Raw genomic sequence first — 22,620 nt, 5'->3', positions numbered from 1 at the left:
ACCAGGCCGCAAGCCCAACACCCACCTCGCCCGGCCCCAGCAACCGAGCAACCACACCCCAGGAACGTAAACGACGACACAGGCGACCAGCTGTGCTTCTACCATCAGAGGTGGGGTGCGGAGGCCTGTCGATGCCACCCACCCTGCAAGTTTCAGGGAAACGCCAGGGCCAGCCGCCGCTGATGGCTACGGCGGCTGGCCGCCGACAGATCCTCCTATTTGTTCAGGACAAGAAATCTGGACAGCGTTTCCTCGTTGATACTGGAGCGGAGGTCAGTATTTTGCCCCCGACAGGCCGCGACACTCGTAACAGGCCACCTGGTCCTCTACTCAATGCTGCCAACGGTACAACGATACGGTCTTTCGGCACCCGTACACTTCAATTACAATTCGGCGGCAGCCGTTTTACCTGGACCTTTACTCTTGCCACCATCGCCCGACCACTCCTAGGGGCCGATTTCCTTCGGGCCCACAACCTGTTAGTCGACCTGCGAGGGAAGCGGTTAGTCCACTCTAGCACCTTCCAGACCTATCCCCTGGGAGAAATCAGCACACCAGCCCCACACCTGGACTCCCTTTCTGGCGACGATTTCGCCAAGCTCCTAGCCGAATTCCCATCAATTTTGGCACCTTCGTTTACGAATTCTAGGCCCAAACACGGGGTACGACACCACATCATTACTACAGGGCCACCCCTTCATGCCCGAGCACGACGAGAACCTCCAAACAAGCTCCTCCTGGCAAAGGAAGAGTTCCGTCACATGGAGGAGCTGGGGATTGTTCGCAGGTCAGACAGCCCCTGGGCCTCCCCCCTGCACATGGTCCCCAAAGCCACCGGAGGGTGGAGGCCCTGCGGCGACTACCGCAGGCTGAATGACGCCACCACCCCGGACCACTATCCCATCCCTCACATCCAGGACTTCGCAGCGAACTTACACAGGGCCCGCATCTTTTCCAAAGTGGACCTCATTCGGGGATACCACCAAATCCCGGTCCATCCAGATGACGTCCCCAAGACTGCGATTATCACCCCATTCGGCCTGTTCAAATTCCTTCAGATGCCGTTCGGCCTTAAGAATGCTGCGCAGACCTTCCAGCGGCTGATGGACGCGGTAGGCCGAGACCTGGACTTCTTGTTCATTTACTTGGACGACATACTGATCGCCAGCCGTAACCGCCAGGAACACCTTTCCCACCTCCGCCAGCTGTATTCCCGCCTCCGCGATTTCGGCCTCACGATCAACCCATCCAAGTGCCAATTCAGACTTGACTCTATCGATTTCCTCGGCCACAAAATCACCAGCGACGGGGCAACACCCTTACCCGCCAAGGTGGACGCTATCCGCCATTTTGCCCACCCCGACATAGTCAAAGGCCTACAGGAATTCCTTGGGATGGTCAACTTTTACCATCGGTTCATCCCTGCAGCAGCCCATATCATGCGCCCTCTGTTCTCGCTGCTGGCTGGTAAGGGCAAGGACATCATCTGGACTGATGAGGCTGCGGCTGCTTTCGTTAAGGCCAAAGACGCCCTGGCAGACGCCACGATGCTGGTACACCCTAGGACTGACGTCCCAACCGCCCTCACGGTAGACGCGTCCAACACCGCGGTGGGTGGGGTACTGGAACAGCTACTCGAAGGCCGCTGGCAACCCTTGGCATTTTTCAGCAAGCACCTTAGACTGCCCGAACTGAAGTACAGCGCTTTTGATCGGGAACTTCTAGCACTGTATCTGGCAGTCCGGCATTTCCGATACTTTCTAGAAGGCAGGCCTTTCACCGCTTTCACCGATCATAAGCCTTTGTCCTTTGCCTTCTCCAAAGTCTCCGATCCCTGGTCAGCTCGGCAGCAGAGACATTCATCCTACATTTCTGAATTCACAACTGACATCCAACATGTCTCCGGAAAGGATAATGTCGTTGCTGATGCACTTTCCAGACCGACCATCCACAACCTATCCTTGGGTGTCGACTACACGGCCCTAGCTGACGCACAGCAGGCTGACGACGAACTGCCCAGCTACAGAACCGCAGTCTCGGGCCTGCAGCTCCGAGATTTCTTGGTTGGTCCAGGTCAGCGGACCCTACTTTGCGACGTTGCGACTGGTCAGCCCCGCCCTATAGTCCCTGCAGCCTGACTCAGTACATGGGTTGGCACACCCGTCCATCAGATCAACTGTCCGACTGGTCGCCAGCAAGTTTGTCTGGCATGGCCTGCGCAAACAGGTCAGTGAGTGGGCCTGGACTTGTCCGCACTGCCAGACGTCAAAAATCCAGCGACACACCAAGGTCCCGCCACAGCAGTTTGAGCCTACCCGTAGGAGGTTCGACCACATACACGTCGACCTCGTGGGCCCTCTGCCGGTTTCAAGAGGAGCCCGGTACCTCCTTACCATCGTGGACCGGTTCACGAGGTGGCCTGAGGCAACCCCCTTGACTGACATCACAACTGATTCCTGTGCCCGGGCGCTGCTCACAACTTGGATCTCACATTTTGGTGTTCCGGCCCACATCACTTCAGACAGAGGCACCCAATTCACTTCCAGTCTCTGGACTGCATTAGCGAACCTGCTAGGGACGCAGCTGCACACCACCACGGCCTATCATCCTCAATCAAACGGGTTGGTGGAACGTTTTCACCGCCATCTGAAATCAGCCTTGATGGCCTGCATGAAGGGTCCTAACTGGGTTGACGAGCTGCCTTGGGTCCTGCTCGGCATACACACTGCCCCCAAAGAAGACCTCCACACTTCGTCAGCTGAGCTTGTGTACGGGGCGCCCCTAGTTGTCCCCGGGGATTTCATACCTGCCCTTCAGGACCAAGGGGAACAACCCCCAGCAGTCCTACAAAGACTGCGCGAGACACTTGGCAACTTGGCCCCGATTCCCACCTCACGGCACGGTCAAGCCCCATCCTGCCAGCCCAAGGATCTATGGGACTGTAAATTTGTTTTTGTTTGCAGGGGCACACCTCGGGCGCCGTTGCAACGACCATATGAGGGACCGTTCCGAGTCATAAGGAATAATGGATCCACCTTTATTTTGGACATTGGAGGCAGGGAACAGGTTTTCACGGCGGACCGCCTCAAACCGGCCCATTTGGATCTGCAGCAACCTGTCGAGGTTGCAACGCCGCGACGCAGAGGCCAGCCCCCTAAGCAGCAGCTGGCACAGCCCGCGGACCTTGGGGACTGTATCACCGGTTCTGGGTGGGGGGGGGGGGGTTGTGTGGTGACTCACCGTTTAGTCGGTCGAACCGGCTTGGCAGTCGGGTCGAGCGGCGTCAAAGCGACGAGGCCCAAGATGGCGGTGGGCCTCATCTTTCCCGAGCGATGGGGAGAACCCGCGCGCGGGAAAGTCTTGATGATGTAGTACTTACGTCATTGCCGGTTGGATTGGGCGGGAACAGTCTCCCTTAAGGGGCCCGCGCAAGGCGGGAAAAGAAAACCAGTTCTTGTTCGACAATCCTCCGACTAGCGTCTTGTTTTATTTCGCGGTAGGAACCGCTACAGCAGGTACTTTAAATTACTTCAATTAGAAAGAAATTAACTGCATAGACAAGGAGTGTTCAAATGTTTTGAGCACAAATTTCTTAATGGATGTAGAATTCAACTGACGATGTATTTCTATTGGAAACTATTTTAAAAATCCATTATGACAATGGATACCAAATATTACTGACAGACTCTAAGCTTGCCAAATATCTCAGGCATTCATGGAAGCAAAGTGTCATCACAGACTGAAATACAAATACAAGTGAATAAGAAAATTTAAGGCATGGGGGAAATAACCTTCAACAAATAAGCTAACAGTGAACCCAACTAAATAATTTTAATAATTGAAAAATGGGTAGTTTAAGGTCAAAAAAAAATAATTCTCCTTCCTTTTGTGACTTTTAACCATTCAAACCTTTCTGGACTATGGATTTTATTTTAAATTACTCCTATACACCCAACCCTAGATACACACAACAAACATACAATTTACATGAATTTTTGGAAAGAAAGGTATGATTTTTGAAGTATGGGGTTAAGTACTGAAAACCGTGAGTGGTTCAGTTAGTAGAACCTCATCTCCGGGACAAGGATTGGGTGTTCAAATCCCAATTCAATTCCAGAGACAAGTACAAAGGGAGGCTGAGAAAATGTTGTACTTTTAGAGGTGGTCCTCTGGATGAGATATAAACCTGACCCTATTTTAGGACCCTATTAAGGGTCTATAACTTGAATGAAAAACAGACAACATGGTCAATAATTGTTGTTGATAGAACCGTTAAACTCGCAAAAGTGATTGGGCTTCAAATATAATTCAACAGCTGTAAAGTGCTTTGGGACATTATGAGAGGAATGTAAAAGCTGTTATAAAAACTTAAATATTTTAAGAGATAATTTTCAACTGCCCTGCACAAAAACATTTTCATCTCTGACTGGTGTTTCTGTACAGAACCATGAGTAATGATTTCCTCACAGATCAACTTGTTTCTGACTTCTGCACCTGCACATCAGAGACAAGCTGGAGGTCAGATGCCCAAAGTTCTGACATCCCACCCCACCATTGGACTTACCAGTGAACCCAGTGATGGAGCATAAATGTCCTGAGCTGAAGGCAGGTGCAAGAAGCATGGCCCATTCATTTCAATTGGGTCATCACCTTGATAAAAATTTAATTGCAGGTTATTCATTCACTTTTCATTATTTTATTTTTATGTTTTTCATCAATTTTTTTATAACAAAATTATTTAAATCTATTTGATCTGTTTTTAAATGTCCCTGTTTATCAGAAATATTTAAAATTAATTTAAAAGGACTTTGACAGTAGTGAGCTTTCAAAAGGATATGCTGCCGTCTGAGGCCTTGCGACCATCGCAATTCACTCTGATTCGCTAGACAACTGTGACAGCCAAACCTTGAGGTCAACTGGAATACCAGACCTCAAATGGAAATTGCAACAATGGAAAAAGTGCAGGGCATTGGCACAAAAAGTGTGGGCACAGGCCAGATTGAGTAGAATCCAGTAATTCAAGTTTCTGTTATTAATAAGGAAAATACTAGATCTTAGTTGAAGTTACACAGGAGATTCTGTACTGTCACCTTGTGATGCTGAAGTTCTACAAGGCGGACATTTTAAAAGCATGTGAAAATACTGGCTTCAAACTGTAGTTTTATGTACAAAGTTCCCAAATGCATTGCTCCTGCCAAAATAATGAAGCAGGATATTTTCCTAGGAGGAATTAAGGAATTAAAGAGCTAGCCCAGCCACTACTCTCCAAAATCTTTGGTAGAGAGATCAGCAAACTGATACAATTCAATGCTGAGGTATCAGGATATAACATCAAAGTGACTGCGGTATTTGCAGTGCGGCAGGATAAGAATCTTTATTAGTCACATGTACATCGAAACACACAGTGAAATGCATCTTTTGCATAGTGTTCTAGGGGCAGCCTGCAAGTGTCGCCACACTTGCGGCACCGACAACTTCCTAACCCATAAGTCTTTGGAATGTGGGAGGAAATCGGAGCACGCAGAGGAAACCCACACAGGGGGAACGTACAAACTCCTTACAAACAGTGGCTGGAATTGAACCCGGGTCCCTGGCGCTGTAATAGTGTTACACTAACCGCTAGAAGCAAGATGTTTACTGTCAGTGTTCACAATGTGGTCTCCCCTATACTGGAGAAATCAAACAGATCAGGTAATTGCTTTACAGAGCACCTGCACTTAGTTTGCAGGTGTAATTCTGAGCTTCCTGTTACATGCGACTTTAATTTTCAATCGCACTCCCATTCCAACCTGTCCGTCTGCAGCTTCCTCCACCACCATTGTGAGGCCCAATGTAAACTAAAAGAACCAGATCATATTTTCCACTGAGGCACTTGGCAACTTTCTGAAATGAATACCAACTTTTCCAACTTCAGGAAGACTGCTCTCTTATCATTTCCCATTATCATGCTTATATGCCCCTTTCTCACGCAATTTATTTTAAATGTCTTGCTAGCGATCAGTACTCATACTTGTATCACCTGATGTCTTAACTAAACTCTATATAGTCTTTTTTCTTACACCTCACTCCTCCCCCCAGCTCTGCTTTGAAAATTGTGAACTTTCCATTCGCTGCACAATTCCAAGGTTCCTGGCTCAAAACATTGACTGGTTTCTCATTCTACAGATGCTGCTTGGGAATTTTTTTTTTCTTTTTATTTGTTTTTATCACTTAAGGGAGTGGATGCATGACGCACCAATAGGAAATGTCTGATAGGCCAAAATGGACCTTTCTCATCCTTCTTTTATCCATTTTATCTGTTCATTTAATCACATGATCTGGACATCACATCCAACACCATTATTTTTTGCCCATCCCTAATTGCCCTTAAGGGCAGTTAAGAGTTAACCATATTGGTGTGGGTCTGGACCCATATGTAGGCTAGACCAGGTAAGGAAATAAGTGAACCACTTGGATTTTTGTAACAATCTGGTTTTTCCTGATCACCATATGTACACACATACAAGTTAGGAGGAAGAGGAGCCCACTTGGTCCCTTAAGAATGCTCTGTCATTTAAACAGATCGTGGCTGATTTGATAATGCACTTCAACTCTACATTTCCTTTTACTCAAGGTAACCTTTCACCTGCTTATCAAGAAATTATCTACCTCTGCCTCTACCACCTTTTGAGGAAGAGAGTTCCAATGAATCACAATCTCCTGAGAGAAAAAAGTCTCACCTCATCTTTCAAATGGAAACCCTATATTTTTAAACATTGACCCTTATTTCTAGATTCTCCTACCAGAGGAAACATCCACTCCACTTCCACCCTGTCAAGGACCCTCAAGATCGTACATGTATCCATCAAGTCTCCTCTCATGGATCTCCTAAACTCTAGGAGATATAAGCCTAGACTGTCCAACCTTTTGTAGCAGGACAATTTGTTCATTCCAGATATCAGTCTGGTAAATGTTTTCTGAACTGCTTCCAAAGCATTAATATACATAAGTAAGAGGACCAGATGTGGTCTCACCTATACCAAAACTTGGCCCTTTTAATTCCAAATGTATGTGTCTCACTAAATTTAAGTTCCCAGCTGGCAGGGTGGGATGAAAATTCATATTTATAGATCATCAAGCCAGGCCTATAGATTGTTTGCCCATTCAGTAAACCATTAATGGTACCTTAAAAAAGTGGTGAGACCATACTGTTGACACCTTGTTGTTCATGGATCAATATGCATTCAGTGCACAACTAAGAGAGTTATCTATTGGTAGCATCCTCTCCACATCCACGTTTTAGGCAATATTCTAAACAATATTCTTCAAAAATTAAAGTATAATCATCTAATCATTCCTTCCCCCAAATTCTTAACACTATTTTTTACCTTTCCAGTTCCAATGGAAAGACTTGACCCAAAATCTCACCCCCCCACTTTCTTCCCCCACAGATGCTAATTTAACTGTCGAGAATTTCCAGCAGGTAATGTGTTTTGGTGTTTGAGGGACTTTACTGTGTGCAATTCGACAGTTCCATTTCCCGCCACGCTAACGCCGCATGGCAATAACCAAAAAGGAGAAGGTAATAAAGAGAAGTCGGTTTACCTTTGACGATGACCAGCACCGAGCTGTACGTCTGCCCGGCCAAATTGGAGGCAGTGCAGGTGTAGCGCCCGTTATCGCTCTGCTTGCAGAAGAGGATCCTCAGCACGAAGTTGTCCTCGTCGTCGTCGAAAATAACGTGCCTGCGTCCCGGGAGGATCACCTCGCCGTCTTTTTTCCAGCTAATTTCTGGCCGGGGTTTGCCCGTCACTTGGCAGCTCAGCTTGGCGTGTTTGCCTTCGGTGACGGTGCACGTGCGGGCCCGACCAACCGCCGCGCCCGCGTGCGGCGCCCAGGGCGCGCGCCCGAGGCTCTGGCTTCCCGCCTTTTCGTGCTCGCGCGAGCGGGGCCGGCCGTGAGGGAGTCCGGTTGGGGATAAGATGGTGACATCGGTGGTGGTAGAGTCCGAGGCTCGGACCTGTTCCCGCCTTTGCTGCAGGTGCGACAGCAGGGACGCCGGCGAACTCTGGGTGGGGCCGTCACCCGGCGACAGGACGACCAGGGCAGCGACTGCCTGGCATTCGCCCACCTCATTGAGGCCTCTGCATGTGAAGGAGCCGCCGTCTGAGAGCCTGACGCAGCAGATTCGGAGGGTGCCGCCCGCCGCCTCCACCACGTACCGGTTATTGGCGTTGTCGCCCGGGCCGCCGCCCAAGGCCTTGCCGTCTTTCTCCCAGTGGACTGTCGGCAGCGGGTTCCCCTGGACTTGGCAGCAGAAGCTGGCGTCGTCCCCCAGGCAGACCCGCAGCGAGCTGGGCTTCAGCACGAAGTAAGGCGCGCACTGGGCGCTGGCGACCTGCGGGCCGGCGCCCACCTGAAGGGTGACCGCCGCGTAAGCTTCCCCCACTGGGTTGTTGGCCCTGCAGATGTACTGGCCGCTGTCCCCGCTGCACAGCTCGCAGATGGTCAGCTTGTACAAGTCGCCGTCCTCCACCGTTTTGAACCTGCCCTCCGACCTGATCGGCCTGTTGCCCTTCTCCCAGATCACCAGTGGCACCGGGTTGCCGATGATCCGACAGGCGAGCGTCGCGTCCTTGCCGGCGGTCACGGCAAAGGTCTTTGGCCGGCTTAAAAACCGGGGGGCTCCGCCAAAATCCATCCTCGATCTTTAGCGGAGAAGGGGGGAAAACACGCGAATAATAAATCTTAGACTTCGAAGGTCACGGGAAGCTTGTCCCACTAGGATAGATCAGAATGCTTTTTCATTTGAGGTCGAAGAAAAGTCGTCAATCACAAGCCTCCCAGCAAACCTCCCAGAATAGATGCAGCTGTCCCCGCTTATCTCTTCTACATGTCCATTTGTAGAACCGCTCCCTGACAATCCGTGCGTCGTACTATTAACAGCAACATGCACTATTAGGTGTGGTTACCAAGTTTAGAGTTTATAACTTAAGAGCTTTACGTTCACTTTTTTTTGTTGTTGAACTAACACCTGCCCGTTCCGATGCTTTTGTTACTGAGTTGTTAAACGATCTGTAGGTCTATGAAAATATGCAATTACCTTGTTTCAAAGTTCTGGAAATCACGAACATAAAAAGCAAACCGGAAGCCACGCAGCGGGGTGCATAAGATTGTGATTTCAATACTTTGTCCAAAAAAATATTTCGAAAGATCGGATGCAAGCTGGTGAAAGTCAGTGGCTGGGACTTATCCCCCAGTCCCCTGCTGTAGTTTTCGATTTAGCCTTGTACCCCGGTCTGTCCCGAATGCTGAACTGTTGACGTACTTTGCTTTACTCAACCGAAAATCTAAAATAGATTGGTGACATTTGCGCAAGAGAGAGCGTGACAGATCTCGATGAAGGGGGGAGCATCTCGAAACACCGTCTCGGAAACACTACTAACTTTGGGGGAAGAGTTTTGGACTTCTTTTACTCTACTTTCCTGTACAATGACCCACGTTAACTGGACTGCATAGGCGTTTTATTAAAATTTCAAGTATATTAATTTACTAATAAATGAATCCCTTTGGGGGAACGATCAACTATTTAGCTCTTTTACGCTCCCTCCATTCGAGAATGGTTTGCTCTCCAATGTAATCTCATCGGGGCTTGCGGTGAGATTGACAGCGGCAAACGTTTGCAGTTTTGAACCGTCTGAAATGTTATGCCACTTTGGCTTTCGGTCTCTAATGCTCCTTTTTGATGTAGGATATCGAAATATTCCATGATCTAATGCATTTTCATTATAAAAGATGCAAAGGAAACATTGTTTTCCATATTATTGGTGGTAATTTGAGAAGTGTGATGTTCTTATTACATCACTTAGTCACAGATGGGTCATAATCAATTAAGCTGATCGAATAGCCATTCAACTTAAGCCTCCTGATGCAGGGTGTCAACCCAAAACATGGATCATCCCTCTGCCTCCAGAGATGCTGCCTGGCCCATTGAGTTCCTCTTGTTTTTTGTGCTCCAACTTCAGTGTTTCTGTTCCCAACACCGAATCCATTCTCCGGTTTGCTCCCACATCCCAAAGACGTACAGGTTAGGAAGCTGTGGGCATGCTATGTTGGCGCCGGAGGCGTGGCGACACTTGCAGGCTGCCCCCAGAACACTCTACACAAAAGATGCATTTCACTGTGGGTTTCGATGTATATGTGACTAATAAATAAATCTTACAAAATTGCAGCAGATGCTGTTTCCCACATTTGCTGCTGAGTACTACTACTGAGGCTTCCCCACCACCTCCACGGGCGACCGACCGACCGTCCTTCCGTCTCCCTCCGCGGACGCTGCCTGACCTGCTGAGTTCCTCTGGCTCCTTTTCCGTCCTCTTTTCCCTCGCCCTGATGTATTGGAGTGCAGCACAGCAGGTAGATCCACTGGCTCCCAGTGCTGGAGACCAGGGTTCGATACCAACCTCTGCTTCTTGTCGGTGTGTGGAGTTTGCACGTTCTCCCTGTGACTGTGCTGGGACACCTTCATCTTCCATATTTCACATCTTCTGTTTCCCTGTGGCTATCTACTCAGAAGCAGCTTCTTCCCCAGGGCTTAACAGACTCCTGAACTAATCACCCCTTCCCAGTTGGGCTGCCAGATTCTGATACCCTTAGTTCCACTTTGGAATTGTTCATTGGTTTATGGTGGTCACGTCCCAGATTCAGAGCACAGACTTTCCAGGCCGTCCAGACAGATCATTCCATGCACAACTACACTGAGGTAGTACAAAGGAAAACAGTAACAGAACGCAGAATAAAATTCAGTTCTGGTCACTTCCTTTATAGGGAGGATGTGGAAGCTTTAGGGAGTGTGTGGAGGAGATTTACCAGGATGCTGCCTGGATTGCGAAAGCGTGTCCCATGAGGATAGGTTGAGCAAGCTGGGGCTTTTCTCTTGGAGAGGAGGAGGATGAGAAGTGACCTGATAGAGGTGTACAAGAGGCGTAGATCGAGTGGACAGTCAGAGGCTTTTCCCCAGGGCAGAAATGGCAAAGGGGCATTATTTTAAGGTGATTGGAGGAAGGTATAAGGGGGAGGTCAGGGGTAAGTTTTTTGCACAGAGAGTGGTAGATGCGTGGGATGCACTGCCGGCAGAGGCGGTGGAGGCAGATACATTGGGACATTTAAGAGACTCTTAGACAATGAATGAAAGAGAAATGGGGGGGGGGCGCGATGTGTGAGGGAAGGGTTAGATAGATCTTAGAGCAGGATAAAATGTCGTCACAACATCATGGGTTGAAGGACCTGTACTGTGCTGTAACGTTCTATGTTCTGACACTTGGGAATGATTTTTTTTGTTTCTTTGTTTCAATCTTGAAATTCCAACTTAACTAATTGTATAATGTGGCAAAATAGATTTATGCATCCAGTTGTGGCTGTATTGGAGCTTCAAAAAAATCTATCCATTGTTTTCCTTCTGTACACCTAATGCCCTGTTGAAAGTTATTTAATCTGTTTCTACCACCACAGTGCCTTTCATACTCATACAAATTAGCTGCACATAACTGGTTCTTGTTACTCATCCACCTACCAGTACAATTGGTTTTCCGTTCTAACATAAGAAATAGGAATGAGGCTACACAGCCCCTCAAGCCTGCTTTGCTGTTCAGTAAGATCATAGGTAATTTTCATTTTTCTGCCTATGCCTTGGAACCTCTGATTTCCCCTGCAATCCAAAAATCTATCTCAGCCTACAATGGTTTATTAAAATTGCGTGCCACAATTTTTTTTTGAAACAACCCAAAAAGATATATCCACTAATTAACTCCATAATTGAGTGGGATGAAATTGGGGATCTTGTGGAAGGCAGTAAGTATTATAGCAAAATTATTATATTAATTGCAACAAGTCAAATCAATAGGCATTCTGCAATGTACAGTTTAGAACCATTCTTCCTGATTGACACACAATTTTTGAAAACCTAAGCACTTTGAGTTCATCAAGAGCTAGATTCTAGAGGTCCCCAATGTCTCAGCCAGGAAGAATTCTAATTGTGTTTCTACTAGCTGTATGACCACATTTGCAATAATCCAATTTTTTGTTTAATAGGTGCCAAACAGATACCAGGACACTATTTTGTAAGCAAGAGCACCAAAACCAGTTTTGGCAGCAATATCCAGACATCTCTGCCTTCACCAATATAATTAGATTAACTACCGCATTCGTATGAGGAGTGCATATTATTTGAAACCCGCAACACAGGTGTGACACATTCACATTTCTAAGCTAATATTACTAATATTATGCAACTCAGGTTTTTAGTTGCTTGTTCTTTCAGGATGTTAAAAGAAAACCATAAGACTAATCTTGACAACTGATTGACAAGGCTTACAGATGATAATCAGTCAAAGATGTTGGTTCAAAAGGAACTCTAAAGAAGAGTGGCACTAGTCAAAATTGCATCCATTTACTTGAGATACAATTTAAAGGAAAGATGAAATACATTCAGGGCAGAATTTTAACCTTGTTTTGATTCTTAAGGATTGTAGGTGGACATCAAGGATGTTGTCTCTCTTCAATATTAATAAATCCAATTATTGAGGAGCAGGAACAAATAGAAAAACAAAATGGGTTTGTATATTATCAGCAGTCACAGTGGACTGATGGAAAATCCAGGTGTGACCGGTTGGATTTTTGTTAATACATTTAAACCAAATTGGCCACATAATTCAGTATATCATTGTGTACTTCTGGAAATTTGTTAATAAAATGATTAAATAAACAGGATGTACTATTGCATTTTTTGTGTATGTTTTATATATTTGGATATTATCCATTAATTGTCTGCTAAAATGGTGTGTAATGTGTTTGAAAATGGGAAATTTCAACACCATGGAAGCACAGTAAGAAGAGGGAAATAGTTGTTGTGATTTGCTCAACCAATTAAACTAAAGATACTCAAGGCAGCAGGAAGAAGCAAGAGGAGATGTTGTGCCAAAAGGAAAGCAACTCAAATTTTCAGTAATCACCCTCACAAAGTGAAAGTAGTATAATTTAACTTCTCTAAGAAAAACTTGAAGCTAAATCAAGATGGCCTGATAAATCAATGTTAAAGTTAGATGAAAGAAAGAAAGATTGAATGAAAGAAAAAAAGTTTCACAGTAAATGTTGATAGGGAGTGCCCTTGGATGCATAACTCTGGCCCTCACTTCAAAAGACTGGACACTGGAATGGAGCTTTCATTGTGAAGTGCTTGGTTCTCTCAAGACTGATAATAGAGAACATGATACATTCAGTGTCCAAGTTGATGGATTCATCAGGAGATGGATGTTATAGTCGACCTTACTCCTCTGCCAGTTAAATTTTTCAGAGGTTTGTGTTCTTTCCATCTCTGGAAATGAAGTCCAGGGAGAATAATTTTGTCTCTTTTAGGAACTCAGGCGGGGGAATTTGTCAAGTTGGTAGAGAATCCCTTAACTGCCCCTTCCAGAGTAGGAGTATGTGCTTATGACCATAATATCTTGGCTCTGTGTCAGAGCGGGCCAGAGGGTAACAAGATGTTTGCATATGAGGGAAGTTGCTGTGATGCCAGATTAGCTTAACCTCAGTGGTGAAGCCAACAACAGTACAACTGCAGGGTTTGAAACAAATGTCTATTGTCCATTTCCCTCCTCAGATGCCTGACCTGCTGTGTTCCTCCAGCATCTTGTTTTGTTCCAGATTCCAGCATCTGCAGTCTCTTGTGTCTCCATCTGAGGCAGTGTCCTGGTCCAGCATAATTAGCATCTGTGAAGAAACTCTTGGCTTCACCACCAGGATTGCCTGGATGAAAATAACCATGAGGTTAGGGACTAAATAATTGTAAACGAAAGGCATTCTTGGATTGGAAACACCATCATATCTCAAGGGTAAAAAAAATTACATCAAAAGCAGATTTACATTTACAAAACATCTGTATGCCAAGGTCTAATAAAACACCTGTGACATAAAGATGGCAGGTAAAAGGAGATTTATCAAAGGGCCAATAACCATGACATATATGAACTCTAGTACTGCCAAGGCAACCTATAGCTCAAGTACCTATGAACTCACCCCACTGAGAGCTAAGAATGGAGAAGAGCTTGTCAAGAATGGAGAACCTGTTGGAAGGACAACTTAAAATATCTCAACAGAGATCGTCCTTGACCCAAGGGTTTATCTTAATTAATTTTCTTACCTCTGTGTGTTGCTAATAAGGCCAATGTTCATTGCCAATCCCCAATTGCCCTTGGTTGTCACACTACAGGAAGGATGTGATAGCATTAGAAAGGAGATTCGAAGGACACATTTTTTGCACAGGGGGTGATGGTTATGTGGAATGAGCCTCCAGAGGAGATGGTAGAGAAAGGAGTAGTGGAATGCAGGAAAATGGGATTAGTGTAGACAGGCATAACAGTTGGCATGGATGAGTTGGGCCAAGGAGTCTGTTTCTGTGCTATACAACTCTATGGGAGGGCAGTGGTAAGCCAACGTCTTGAACCACTGCGGTTCTGGTGTGGGTACACCCAGAGTGCTATTTGGCAGGGAGTTCAGGATTTAGAACCAACAACAAAGAAGGAACGGCGATATATTTCCAAGTCAGGATGGTATGCAATTTGAAGGGGAACCCATAGGTGTTGATATGCCTGCCAACCATGTCCTTGATAAAAGTGTTTCTGGATTTGGAAGGTGCTGTGGGAACAGCCTGGGTGAGTAACTGCAGTGCAGTTTGTATATGTTGCTGTCAGTGTTCACTAGTGGTGTAGGGAATGAATGTTTACGGTGGTTGATAGGGTGCTAATCAAAAAGGCACTTTGTCCTGGGTAGTGTTGGCAAATGGAGTGCATACCATCATGCTCCTGGCTTGTGCTTAATCATTCATGGAATGTCAGGAGGTGAGTTATCCAGCCTGTAACCTGCTGTTGTAGCTGGTACAACCTGAGTTTCCGGTCAACGGTGACCTCTGGTATTTTGACAAGGGGGAGCTTGGCAATGGTAATGACATTGAATGTTAAGAGTTAGTGGTTAGATTATCATCCGTTGGAGATAGTTATTGCCTGGCAATTTTATAGTGCATATATTATACCCCACTTATCAGCCCATGTGTAGGTCTTGCTGCATGCAGACATGGGCTTCACAATCTGCCTAGGAATTGCAAATGGAATTGAGCATTGCGCAACTACTAACAAACACCCACTTCTGACCTTGTGATACAAGGATGGCCTGGGACACTTCCACTTGGAACTTTTAACAGTGATGTCCTGGTATGGGGACTATCCAATACCAAAGAACCCTGACCAGAGTCAAATGCAGATTGTGTCCATCAAGACGTATAATAGAAATGATAGGATTGGGTCGAGTCAACATGGATTTACCAAGGGCAAATCATGCTTGACTAATCTACTGGAGTTTTTTGAGGATGTAATCGGAAAATAGACGAGGGAGATTCAGTGGATGTTGTATACCTCGACTTTCAGAAGGCATTTGATAAAGTGCCACACAGGAGATTGGTGGGTAAAATTAGGGCTCATGGAATTGGGGGGCGGGTATTAACATGGATAGAAAACTGGTTGGCGGATAGGAAACAAAGGGTAGGGGTGAATGGATGTTTCTCAGAATGGCAGGCCGTGACTAGTGGGGTGCCACAGGGCTCGGTGCTGGGACCGCAGCTGTTTACAATCTATGTTGATGATTTAGATGAAGGCATTGTGAACAACATTAGCAAGTTTGCTGATGATACAAAGTTGGGCGGCAGTGCGACATGTGAAGAGGAAGTTAGGAGAATTCAAGGTGACTTGGATAGGTTGGGTAAGTGGGCAGATACTTGGCAGATGAAGTTTAATGTGGATAAGTGTGAGGTTATCCACTTTGGGAGCAGGAACAGGAAGGCGGATTATTATCTGAATGGTGTGGAGTTAGGTAAGGGGGAAATACAAAGGGATCTAGGAGTCCTTGTTCATCAGTCACTGAAAGTGAATGAGCAAATGCAGCAGGCAGTGATGAAGGCTAATGGAATGTTGGCCTGTATTACAAGGGGAATTGAGTACAAAAGCAAAGAGATTCTTTTGCATTTGTACAGGGCCCTGGTGAGACCACTCCTGGAGTACTGTGTACAGTTTTGGTCTCCAGGGTTAAGGAAGGATATCCTGGCTATAGAGGGCGTGCAGCGTAGGTTTACGAGGTTAATTCCAGAGATGTCGGGACTGTCTTATGCTTAGAGGTCAGAGAGACTGGGATTGTACACACTGGAATTGAGAAGATTGAGAGGGGATCTGATTGAAACATACAGGATTATTAAGGGATTGGACAGGAAATATGTTCCAGATGTTGGGGAAGTCCAGGACCAGGGGGCATGATTTAAGAATAAGGGCTAGGCCATTTAGGACAGAGGTGAGGAAAAACTTCTTCTCCCAGAGGGTTGTGAATTTGTGGAATGCACTGCCTCAGAGGGCAGCGGAGGCCAATTCTTTGGGCACTTTCAAGAAGGAGCTAGATAGGTTTCTTATAGATAGGGGAATCAAGGGATATGGGGACAAGGCAGGAACAGGATATTGATTGTTGAGGATCAGCTATGATCTGAAAATGGCGGTGCAGACTCGAAGGGCCGAATGGTCTACTTCTGCTCCTATTGTCTATTGTCCATTCATCTCCAACAACCAGAACCGTATTTCTTTGTGAGGTATGGCACCAACCACTAGTGTTTTCCCCTTGGCGTTCTCCATCCAATACCAAAGAACCCTGACCAGAGTCAAATGCAGATTGTGTCCATCAAGACATATAATAGAAATGATCTTCACATGATAAATTCAAGAGAAGTGCAGAGAACAGCAGTTGTCACTGTACCTTTTTCAATATCACAAAATCCTTTGACTTTCTCAATTGACAGAATATGGAGAATACTCAAATATGACTGTCCTTGGAAAAGTGTCTCTCCACAATGGCATTTAAGCCTTTATCCTAACCAGTGGGTCCACCACAGACTCAATCATAGGGCAGACTGAGGTCAATCACACCAAACTTTTGCTAAGTCATCATCAATACAGTATCCCTCATCACCTCCAACAAGCTTTACATTGAATAGAGTTTATATACAGGATGACCATAAAACTGTTCAATCTTCATTGTCTCCACTCCAAAACCAAGATCACCCTAATTTACACCACTAATTTACAGTACGGACATGAATTTGGAGTTCCAAGTCATTATTGATTCCTTCACCGAAGTCCAAGTAAGGATGCACCTTTCACAAAGTCCTCTACTAATCTGCACCTGCCACACAACACTGCCCCTCAGCAATCAAGATCCACAACGAGAATCTGGAAAACATGAATCACTTTTCATATCTCAGAGGCCACCTTTCACTGAAAATAAACATTGAAAGAAAAAAATCCATCAGTACCATTACTATCCTTCTCAATCTGTTAAGTGATTCAACTATTGTTTTCCCACCCTTCAAAGTGTAACACTGATCAATCTGGTTCAGCTTTCAAAGTACTAGATCTATGCATTTGGTTCCAAACTAATGTTGCTAAACTTGACTCACATCTGGAAAAAGAACATTATTATGGATAGTCAACATGGCGTTGTGCAGTGGAGATCACATCTTAAAACTTGATTGAGGCTTTTTGAGAACATTGATGAGGGCAGAGTAGTAGATGTTGTATACATGGACTTTACTAAAACTTTCACAAGGTTCCCATGGCAGGGTGATGCAGAAGATTAAGGCATATGGGATCCATGGGGACTTGGTAGATTGGATTCAAAATTGGATTGGCCAGAGAAATCAGAGGGTAGAGGTGGAGGGGTGTTATTCTGACAGGAGGTCTGTGACCAGTTCTGCAAAGATCAGCGCTGGGACCTCTGTTGTCTGTGACATGTGTGAATGGTTTGGACAAAACTGAAGGTGGGCTGATTAGTAAGTTTGCAGATGACACAAAAATTGCCAGAATTGTGGACAGTGAGGAAGGTTGTTAAAGGATTCAGCAGGATATAGATCAGTTGAAAATGTGGGCAGAGAAGTAGCAGATGGCGTTTGATCTGGGTAAGTGTGAGGTGTTGAACTTTGGGAGGTTGAAAGTATGCAGTAAATGGCAGGACCCTTAGGAGCATGGATGTACAGAGAGATCTTGGGGTGGCAAAGAAGGTATACAACAAAGCTGGTATCTCCCCCCCGCCACCACCCCAAGGTCAAAATGTCTAATACCAGACGGCATGCATTAAAGGTGAGAGAGTGTAATGTTCAAAGGAGATGTGCAGGGCAAGTTTTTGTTTACACAGAGTGGTGGGTGCCTGGAATGTGCTGCCAGGGGTGTAGTGAAGATCAATACGATAGAAGCCTTTGAAAGGCTCTTAGATAGGCACATGAATGTCTAGAGAATGGAGGGATATGGACATTGTGTAGGCAGAAGGGATTAGTTTAGTTAGGCATTTAGTTACTAGTTTAATTTGTTCAGCACAACATCATGAGCCAAAGGGCAGTTCCTGTGCTGTACTGTTCAATATTCTGTGCGATTATTGCCTGGTAGCGTTCACATCTACAGTGATGAAGTGCTTTGAGAGGTTAGTTTTGGCTTGAATTAACGCCTGCCTGGGTAAGGACCTAGACCCATTGCAATTTGTCTTCCGCCACAGCAAGTCAACAGCAGATACAATCTCACTGGCGTGCCACTCTGCTTTGGAGCACCTAGACAACATACATCAGGCTGCTGTTTATTGATTACAACTCAGTGTTCAACACCATCATCCCCTCAGTATTAATCAACAAGTTTCAAACCTGGGCCTCTGTACCTCCCTCTGCAAATGGATCCTCGACTTCCTTATCAGGAGACCACAGTCAAAGTGCATCGGTAACAACATCTCCTTGCTGATGATCAACATAGGTGCACCTCAGGAATGTGTGCTTAGCCCACCGCTATGCTCTCTCTATACTCATGACTGTGGCCAAGCATAGCTCAAATGCCACCTATGAATTCACCGATGACACTACTGTTGGTAGAATCCCAGATGGCGACGAGGAGGTGTACAGAAGTGAGATGGCTGGTTGAGTGGTGTTGCAACAATATTTAGTGTGAAACTGTATTGTGTTTGCACTCAATCTCAGCAAGACCAAGGAATTGCTTGTGGACTTCAGAAAGGGGAAGTCGGGAGAGCACACACTAATCTTCATTGAGGGGTCAGCAATGGAAAGGGTGAGCAGCTTCAAGTTCCTGGGCATCAACATCTCGGAGGATCTATCCTGGGCCTAAAACCTCAATGCAATCACAAAGAAAGGCTGGTGGCTGTAGTTCGTTAGGAGTTTGAGGAGATTTGGTATGTGCCCAAAGACTCTTGCAAATTTCTATGGATGTATGGTGGAGAGTATTCTGGCTGGTTGCATCACAGCCTGGTATGGAGGCTCAACTGTTACCGATTGTAAACTCAGCCAGCTCAATCACGGGCACAGGTCTCCCCAACATCAAGGACATTTTCAAGAGGCAGTGCCTCAAGGAGGTGGCATCTATCACTAAGGACCTTCACCATCCGGGACATACCCTCTTCTTGTTGCTACCATCAGGGAGGAGGTACAGGACCTGAAGACCCACACTCAGGACTGAGGAACAGCTTCTTCCCCTCCGCCTTCAGATTTCTGAACGGTCCGTGAACCCATGAACACTACCTCATTATTCCTTTTTTTGCATTATTTAATTTGTAATTTTTAGTAATGTTACGTACCAGCAACAAAAGAAACACACTGATTCATGTATAAGTGATAGAAACTATTTTATTAATAACTACTTATGATAATAAGAAAAATAAAAGTAAAAATCTTAAACATTAACCGCAAAAACTAAACTTGAAGTGTGTGTGTGGCAAATTCCCGAAGTCCAGGAATAGCTCTCAAAGTTCAGTTCAGCAAGCTGTAAGGTGAAACGTGAGCAAAGGCTTCTGCAAAACCACGGTTGACTAAAGAGGAAATGTAAAGAGAAAATAGAGAGTAATTACAAAATCCAGTTGTTCCATGATGGAACCCATATGACACCTCAGTCACTGATGATCTCCATTCCTTTGTTCCGAAGTATCTGCCACCCCGAAAAGCATTTGAGATGTGGCCATCCACACAAGTACCTGTTTCCTTCTACAGGTTAACGACAAAGTGGACTCCACTGGATTATTCCAAAAATCCATATGTGGATTGTAGTGACAGACACAGTTATTGTTTTTCATCCATTGAGACAGAGACCAACAGGCAGGTGTCTCTCCCTCTCTCTCTCTCTAACTGACCGCTCCAAAAACATCACATCCTTATCTCCTGTTGTTGTCGTAATCACGCCACACATACACACACTACTGTGCTATGTCTTGAAGGGACATTCACCAATAGTAACCTAATCCGTAACAGTAACTTTATGTCTTTGCACTGAACTGCTCCTGCAAAACAACAAATTTCACGGCATACGTTGGTGATAATAAGGCTGATTCTGCCTTCATTTGTGTTGAGTGTAAAAGTAGGGAAGTCATGTTGCAGCTTTATAGAACTTCAGTTAGGCTACATTTGGAGTATTGTGTGCAATTCTGGTCACCACATTAAGAAGAATGTGGAGGCTTTGAAGAGAATGCCGAAAAGGTTCACCAGGATGTTGCCTGGATTAAAGAATATTAGCTAGGAGAAGTTTAATAAACTAGGATTGTTTGCTAGGCTGAGGGGAGACTTGATAGAAGTATATAAAATTATGAGAGGCATGGATGGGTAGATGGAGTGTTTTTCCCAGGGTGGAAATACTAGAGGGCATAGTCTTAAAGTGAGAAAGGGAAAGATTAAAGGAGACATGCATGGCAAGTTTTGTTTTACACAGTGTAGTAGGTGCCTGGAATGCATTGCCAAGGGAAGTGGTAGAGCAGGTAAGATAGCAACATTTAAATGGCATTTATGGTTAGCACAGACATCATGGGATGAAGGGCCTATTCCTTTGCTGTGCTGTACTGATCTATGTTGACATTTGGAAGTTCCTTTATTCCCAAGGTGTACATTCAGAAGTTAAGCAAATGAGGAGCATTGATTTGAGCCCTTAATGTAAAATCATCATGCTTTAATTTGTTTGTCAATTTTACCAGCATCAGCATCTGATGATTGTGTCTCTGAAACCTAATCTTGGATGGCATGACACTGTCAATACATTACCACATGTTCTTACTTGTTCTCTAAACAATACCTTTCAGCATCTGTTGTGTTTTCTTAACATCTATCTCATTGACATTTTTAATATTTTTTATAATTCAAAGGGCAAATGAACTATGCCCATTATCTTGATGTTGTAAAAATAAGTGCAATGTCGTGTAAAGCAGCTGAGTAACCAGCAGCTTAATCCAAGTTCTTAATGTAAGTAGCTTTGAGAAAGCATGCTCTGTTTTGTAGGAGCAGACAGGAACACACCTCACTCACCATCAACTACCACCACATCAATCCCATTTTTCAGAAATTCATCTAGCAGCTCATTTCTGAATCTTGCACAACCTGGATCAAGCCTTTACGCTGTCATCTGAAGCACAAAAACTATTTAATATTGCATTATAGCTCAAAACTTTGTCACGAACCAGCAACAAAAGAAACACACTGAGCATGATTCAGTGTTAAAAACTATTTTATTAATCACTACTTATGATAATACGTAAAATAAAAGTAAAAAAAAATGTTAGTATGTTAGAATTCAAGAATGTTAAACCTCGAACGTTAACCCCAAAACTAAACTCTTCGTGTGTGTGTGTGACAAAGTCCAAAACTCCCAGTTCCTGAATGGTTCTTAAAGTTCAGTTCCGCAAGCCATAAGGTGAAACATGAGCAAGGGCTTCTTCAACAACCACCGTTGTCTGAAGATAAGATGTAGATGTAGAAAAACATAGAGAGAGTACATACGAAATCCAAATGTTCCACGATGGAACCCAAACGACACTTCAGTGTTTACTCGGTAGTGACTTCCTCACCCCGAAAAGCATCCGAACCGTGGTCGTCCACACACAAATACCTGTTTCCTTCTACAGGTCAGCAACAAAGTGAACTCCACCGGATTACTTCCAACTTCCATACATGGATTTCAGTGGCAAACACAGTTATTGTTTCTCATCCATCGATAGAGAAAACAAGCAGGCTGGTGTCTCTCTCCCTTCTCTCTCTCTCTTCTTCTTCTTCAACAACGTCATTACGTCCTTTATCTTCTATTGACGTAAGCACGCCCCACACACACATACACACACACTCTCTATCTTAAAGGGACTTTCACTGAGTCCATAACAACTTTAACAAAACGCTATCAGGAATGCAAGGCTGTAGTCCAGAAGAGCACCCAGAACCTGAAAAACCAATGGTGGAGGAAGAAAGCTCAGGAAATCCAACAACGAGCAGACGCCAACGACACTCGAGGCTTTTTTAACACAACTAAAGCTATTTTTGACCCATCCACTCATGGTCAAGCCCCTCTCAAAAGCAAATATGGCTCAACCATCCTGAAGAGCAATGCTGACATCAATTCTAGATGGAGGGAGCACTTTGAAGATCTTCTAAATCAAACCGTCTCATTTGACAGGAATATGATTAACAACGTTCCAAAACAGCCCGTTGATGACTCCCTAAGCAAAATACCAACACTTGAAGAAGTCAAGGAAGCCATC

General features: G+C 45.2%; 1 protein-coding gene across 1 annotated transcript in view; it reads right to left on the bottom strand.

Annotated features, from left to right (window-relative positions):
• The window catches only part of LOC127570499 (obscurin-like), a 465,385-nt gene extending 456,705 nt beyond the window's left edge, over positions 1-8,680 (bottom strand). Inside the window, exons 1-2 of the mRNA XM_052016136.1 lie at positions 7,987-8,680; positions 7,585-7,875 (exon numbers count right to left, since the gene is read on the bottom strand). Of these exons, the coding sequence (XP_051872096.1) occupies positions 7,585-7,875; positions 7,987-8,680 (985 nt within the window). The remainder of the gene's footprint in view (positions 1-7,584; positions 7,876-7,986) is intronic.
• Positions 8,681-22,620: the final 13,940 nt, after the last annotated feature.

This window comes from Pristis pectinata, chromosome 5 (assembly GCF_009764475.1).
Source record: "Pristis pectinata isolate sPriPec2 chromosome 5, sPriPec2.1.pri, whole genome shotgun sequence".
Taxonomy (NCBI): domain Eukaryota; kingdom Metazoa; phylum Chordata; class Chondrichthyes; order Rhinopristiformes; family Pristidae; genus Pristis; species Pristis pectinata.
This window is presented reverse-complemented; position numbering and strand designations above follow the sequence as displayed.